The sequence below is a fragment of the Caretta caretta genome, chromosome 25 (assembly GCF_965140235.1).
Source record: "Caretta caretta isolate rCarCar2 chromosome 25, rCarCar1.hap1, whole genome shotgun sequence".
Classification (NCBI taxonomy): domain Eukaryota; kingdom Metazoa; phylum Chordata; order Testudines; family Cheloniidae; genus Caretta; species Caretta caretta.
The window spans coordinates 14,700,451-14,707,154 of record NC_134230.1 but is presented as its reverse complement, the minus strand read 5'-3'; the positions used below and the strand labels follow the sequence as shown (position 1 = coordinate 14,707,154).

Below are 6,704 nucleotides of genomic sequence, written 5' to 3'. Positions count from 1 at the left end.
TCTGCTTGGTGTCCCTGTCTGGTTCCCTTCGTCTGACCCTTTGACTGCACTCCTGTCCCTGTTGTTCATTGGTTGTCCCCCGTAATTATTTGGTTTTCCAGGTCCTGTGGAGCCCCCTCTTAGGCTGGGGGGGATCCTTTAGCAGTGGGCAGGCTTTGCCCACCCACTTCCAGGATCCCAATAAGGCGGCACAAGTGTTGTCCAAGGGCCAAACGTATGTCTTTGTACCTAAAAAGCAATTTATTCAGCATGGGTCAAGATCATATGGGAATTACCTGGGCACAGTTACTGTGCTCCATTTGCTATTCAGGAGCACTTTCCTCTTCTACAGGGAGGGTCAGTTCATAATGGACTTCCTGACAGTAATTAAGGGCAAGGATAGAGGATCTACTCTGCCTAGAGTCAGACAAAACTATCCTTTTTAGTTAACTAAATCTTTTGACATTTGGCACTGGGCTACAGCCCTAGTAACCCCCTCATCAAAAGGAACTTCTCTTGCACACTACTTCCATGAATAATGATTAGCTCACTGGCTCTTGTGGGTGATGCTGCTTATGGCTTGCATTACATTTCCAATGCAGCATGAGCACAGGTGAGGGAAAAGAGGCTACTGCAAATCTCATGACACCTTAGGGGGGAAAAATAATCTTTTCCTTCTATTAGAAAAATGAAAAATTAGAAAAATATCAGCTTGGCAACACTGGAGGCTGGTCTTACTGATCTGTCTACAGAACAGACACAGGCAGAGTGATGTAAATGTGCATTAACCCTCCACTAAAAAAGGTTAAAAAAATGCAGAGACCCAAATACGTATTTTGAACCTAGTTCAATGAGCTTTTCTACCACCATGCTTCCTGCCCCTGGGGAACGACTAGTCAAACGCAACTGTGTTTTCAATCATCACTTACTAGGGTCCAGTGCACAACAATGCAACCCATTGGCCTGCACCAAGCCTGCCTTCCTGTTATGGACAAACTACTGCAGTGACAAGTCTCTGGCCATTTACAGCACAACCTATGAATAAAAATGACAGTGCGTGTTTTTCTCAAGCATTTCTCAGTCACTGTACTGAGAGTCCAGGGATGAAAGTTTATTGTCAAAGAACTTAGGCGAGATGTCTTAACGGAGCAGCCATCCTTCCACACCTTCATAGAAATGAGAATACCCATTTTGCCCATGATATATCAACACAGCTTTGTTGAGTAGTCTAGTTTTAAGTGTTTAGATTACCACAGCTTCCCTTGTGAAATTCACTAACAGATATTTTTAATGAGATGAAAAACATCTCTTTTGTTGGGTTTACACTTTACATCCTTAAGCTTCCAGATGAACTGGTTAATGTTTACCTTTAGTAAGCCGGAACTGTTAATTCACTGAGTTGTTCAAGAAACAAATTCTTATCTGTCATCATCATAATCACCAACTCAGAGACCCAGAATTGTGTCTGTCTGTGCAAGTGCACACTGAAATCACATGCAACGATCAAGAGCATCTCTCATATTACCTCTGAAATGTGCTATACTGGTGTGACTGGAACAGGAGTCTCGCTTGGTTAGAGACAAGAACATAAGCAGTGAATCACTCACTGCTTTAATATCAAGCTAACCAAAAAGTTTACAGACATCTCTAGAGCAGAATACTGCAAAGGCTATTATGTTTAACTTGAAGGTTAGGTTATTCCATGGATATTAGCTAGAGTATATGGAAAGTTTAGGAACATGAAGTAAAAAGTGTTGGAATGTGACAAAGGCAGAGCATCAGTTAAGGACCCTGTAACCTCATACCTCTGAACTTCACCCATTCAAACATGGAAGGACTGGAGTGTGAAGAGTTTGGAGTGGATTACTTAAATGTGCTATATTTTCCCTTTCTGGCTCTTAATCTGGCTCTCATCACCCTTGACTCAGTGTAGCCAAAGATGCGAATGTAAACACTCCACCAGCCCAGAGGTATGCGAAAGTCAAAGTTATATAAAATGAGGCAGCTGAAATTACATTAGAAGGAAAAATCAAAAGCAAAAACAAAAAAAGCACAATAAAAAGATAGGAAAATCAGAAGCAAAGAATACAGAAGAAATTTATTGAAAGCACAAGTACAGACTGGCCAATAACTGCTTTCTACAATCTGAACAGTAAATAATAGATCTACAGAAAGGTACAAAGTTTGTTATAAAATAGTTTTAATTTCAATTCTTTTTGCATTACAAACATTCTTTGAAAGAGGCAATGGAATTTTGATGTTGTGTGTGGTCACCCTCCCACAATACTGAACCTGTAATAGCTGTTATCAAAATATACAATACATCTGTTCACCATAAAAAACTGGGTTTTGCTGCCCCCTCATGTCTTACAACAGGTATAAAAAAATTATAAATATTTACACCCTTTTGTTACTCATTCTTTACATGCAAACATAGGGATGCAAAGGATAAACCCACAGTTGTCTGGGTTCTGGGGTCACCTCAATTCATTTGCTTGCATCTTACAAAATATATAGTCTGTTTGCTGACCGATCCATGTGAGCAGCCAGCAAATAGGTTTAATTCCAATAACCCTCTCCCCAGTTTCTTGGGCGAGGTTGATTGAATGCATTTAAAAATTAAACTGCAGCTGTTCCACTTGGGTTGCGCATGGATCTCTCTTCATGGCAGAATGCTGCTTGTGGCATGTTCAAGGGTGCACATTCAACAGCCAGTGTCCCCTAGCTACAAGGGAAATTGTTTTACTGTTTTTGATTTGAGGGAAGGGAGATTAAGCAAATTAACTCTGGTTGATAGCAATTACGAGAATGACAGTTAATTTGCTCTATTGAGTGCAAGATGCTGGCCAAGGAAATCTGGAGCTTTTCAGATAAGGAGATCATAAGACTTTTCTGTAACAAGCTTATAAGGATCTATGGTAATTGGAGCCGGCATCTACTTGTTAGCTGAGCCCTTTTTTCAGCTCAAAACTGTGGGCAACGCTATTGTTTCATTTAAGATGGCTTCTAACTCCTTTCAGCCACAAGCAAGGAGAAGATGAAGATAAGGCAGGCCAGTACTACCAAGCTCATGCCAGCAACCCAAGCTGAACTCTCATTCAGACATCACACACTTCTCCAGCATAGTTCACAACCACAAGAGCTCAGAGAGGAACTAAGAAAGGTTAAGACTTTGCCAACCCCTCAGTGACAGGCAAGTCAGGAGCTTCCATGCTAGGCAAGGAAAACAACTTGCAACACAAAGAGAGACAATTAAAAAACAAACTTTGGTCCACTATTTGCAGAAAAACCCTGAAAAAGTATAAGATTATTGTTATTTTTGCATCCAAACAGGTTGCATGTTAAAGGGAAATGTAAGGCAACATTGGATTATACAAAATAGAAGGCAGAACGGCACGGGAAAGAGTTGTAAGCCAGAGGAATGGTGTTTCAGTTTAACAGTGGTTTTATCATTGGGAAAAAACCAACTTGCCGCATTCTTCTACTTTTAACAAATTTCCTTCCTATAACTTAAGATCTGGGCTTATAGGTTTAAAAAAAAAAGTAAAAACTTTAGCCTGGTCCATTTACTCAATCGAAATCAGAAGTCTCTGGTGCTCACTACTTTGAACACCTTTTGCCTTTTAAAAAAGCTCTGCTTAGCTTAACATGTTTTATCAGTTTCATTACATTACTCATCCTCAGTCATGACCTCAGCCTGAAACTAAATTCCTGCCCTACAGTTTCAATTACAAAAAAAGAATAAAATAAGTACAGTATACAAGGGTAATACCAACAAAAGGAGTAAATTTAGATTACGTTTATATCATCTTATTGATCTATAAAAAAGTTAAACTATTTCTTTTGCATATAAAGAGATTAGAATATTTGGTCAACTGGAAATATTGCTAGGCACAGATGACAGCAACTGCATCAAAAAGTATAATACAAGGATTAAAACAAAAGCTCAAACGCTGAAGACATGCTACAAGAATGATGGCGGAGCTACACTGGTCTTGTTAATTGCCAAATTAGGGGCATGAAGGTGACTCAGATGAACACCTTTCTAACCATGGGATATCCAATAATTCTTCAAATCCTAGTCAAGTGTTTAGATATATGTACAATTCAGACAAGCTCATACTCATTTCTTTTCTTCACAAGTGTCCAACAGTGGTTAATTTTATAGCTTGATCAAGGCTCTTGTGAAGAGAGCCTGTCAGCTTGCTACCAACACTGGAATATAATGAGACCATAGGAATGTTTCCCCATGCAGACCTTTCTGCTTAGTTTGAATGAAATAAACCAAGCATTTTAATTAACTCCCACCTAGAAGAGTATACAGACGGAGATAAAACCACATGCGGACTAGAAAAGTAGCAAGAAGATACATGATACTATGCAGATTATTAGACAGTTCATGGACAGTGGGACAATCAATTGCCTAAGGAATTAAAGCCAAATATTTTCTTTATCCACTCTGCCAGCTTTACTTGTCCTTCATTACGAGTTGATCCAACAACCAGAACTCACTTGTTCTCCTCAACTCCCCCAATCTAATCCTTACAGTTCAGATGATGTTCTTTCCCAAATAAACAGAATTTAAGGCACAGGATAGCAGATGCGCAGCTTAGAAAATATTACCCTAAAACCCTTTGCACTGGGTGGGTTAGGATCTCCTGCACACCATGTACTTTGCAAGATCCTGAGTCAAAGGCGCTAATGTGAATTCACACAGTGGTTTCTGGGTCTTCCAAGGCTTGATTGGGTAAAGAAAATAAAAAAGGCATCAGTGTGAAACCTGATAAGCTTGTTAGGATCCATTTGTTTTTGTTTTTAATGGGGGGTGGGGGGAGAGACAGAGGGAGGAAGAGGAAAATTCCCAGAGCAGTTTCCAAAGTGTAAACTTTAACTTGTGATTTTTTTTGTTTGAACAGCCATCAAGATTGTTATCCCATCACCGCAAGGTTAGCAATATGAATTAGATTTAATTTTTTTAAAAACCGGTAAACTGATTTCTCTTTAAAAAAATAAAATCTCTGGTCTTTAAGGTCACTTCAGCTGCATTTTTAAAGTGGCTTTTTTTTTTCTGGAATGATGGAAGTTGTCTCCTAGCATTCAGCCCTTTAAGGTCAGGGCTGAACCCATGAGGTTTTAGTCAGGTCCATTCTGTCTCATGCCTTCCAAAGCTTTAAATGGTAGACTTTGAGAAGGACACACGCAGGTGGTGATTCTCACCAAGGTCATGATTATGGAGCTCGATGAGTGACTGAATGGCTTCTTCCACAGAGCCCATCTGGATTAGAGCCATTTTACGGTCCTTCCTGCCAAGAAAAGTCAGTTAGTTATAGGACACGTTTGGTACTGTCTGTGTAGCCTCGCTCTTGCTGACTCAATAGAAGTTTTCTTGTCTGATGCTGAAGGCCAAACAGACATCTCAGCAGGCAAAACTGCTCATTAAAAGATTTATTCCTTTGCTCCCACAGGACTGAGTAGTCTCTACGATGAAAACATGCATCCAAGCCACCAACGCAGTCATCTTAGACTAAATTTCATCTCCAGCACTCTATGTGCACTTATTATCCTTGCCCCCATTCTCTAAACCAGATATATCATCAAGGAATGACCGTTCCATACAACCAATAATTCAGCCAAGCTAAATTTCTGCTCTGAGACCGTCACTACCCAGCGCCTTTAGCACCTTCAAATTTGTGGAGAACTCACTGGTAGATTTCATTTAGCTTTACCAGTTTTCTCCCAAGAGGACAGTTTTAAAATCTTAGACTTACTGGAAGAATTTGAATCCCTTCACCATCCCACCATTGCTTGAGAACAGCATCTTAAGGTCTTCTTCAGTTATCGAAGGTCTAAAAAAGTCAAGAAATTAGTCAGTTTTCTAGTCAGCTGGCATGAACTAGGAATTTATGCCTTAACTATACATTTTACGAGTTCCTTTTCTAAACTCTTTTCTACTGTCGTCCTTGCACTGGCATCCAAGATGTCAGACTGTAGAATGATGGATAAGCATTTCTTCTTGCTACACATGGAAGATCGCAATTCCCTTACTTCTCAGTGAGTGAGTTATTACTTTGTACTATGAGAAGCATTCTGGTAACATTACTGGAATTTAGATTGAGGATAGGTTTCAGAGAGGTAGCCGTGTTAGTCTGTATCAGCAAAAAGAATGAGTACTTGTGGCACCTTAGAGACTAACAAATGTATTTGAGCATAAGCTTTTGTGGGCTAAAAACCACTTCCCTGGATGCATGCAGTGGAAGATACAGTAGCAAGTGTGACGGGGCAAGGCCAGATGGCTATAGAAAAGTGGTGGGAGATAGATATATGAGCTCCAGGCTCCACAAATCCCTGGTACCAGGATAAGTGAAATGGCAGCTGCTCCAGGTCAATTAAGACACCTGCGGCCAATTAAGAACTTTCCAGAAGGCAGGGAGAATGCTAGGTTGATTGGGACACCTGAAGCCAATCAGGGGCTGGCTGAAACTAGTTAAAAGCCTCCCAGTCAGTCAGGTGGGTGTGTATGTCAGGAGCTGTGGGAGGAAGTTGCACTGTTGGAGAGACTGAGCAGCACACACCATATCAGGCACAAGGAAAGAGGCCCTGAGGTAAGGGTGAATTGGAGCTTGAGGAAGTGAGGGCTGCTGTGGGGGAAGTAGCCCAGGGAATTGTACATGTCATGTTTCTAAAAGGTCAGCTACCATAGCTGATACTATTAGGGTCCCTGGGCT

General features: G+C 40.6%; 1 protein-coding gene across 2 annotated transcripts in view; it reads right to left on the bottom strand.

Annotated features, from left to right (window-relative positions):
* Nucleotides 1-2,162: 2,162 nt before the first annotated feature.
* Nucleotides 2,163-6,704, bottom strand: part of PTBP1 (polypyrimidine tract binding protein 1) — a 53,175-nt gene continuing 48,633 nt past the window's right edge. For both annotated transcript variants that reach the window (XM_048830776.2, XM_048830778.2), the window contains 2 exons: nt 5,748-5,825; nt 2,163-5,282 (listed from right to left, as the gene is read on the bottom strand). In XM_048830776.2, the coding sequence (XP_048686733.1) occupies nt 5,150-5,282; nt 5,748-5,825 (211 nt within the window). In that variant the 3' untranslated portion in view covers nt 2,163-5,149. The remainder of the gene's footprint in view (nt 5,283-5,747; nt 5,826-6,704) is intronic.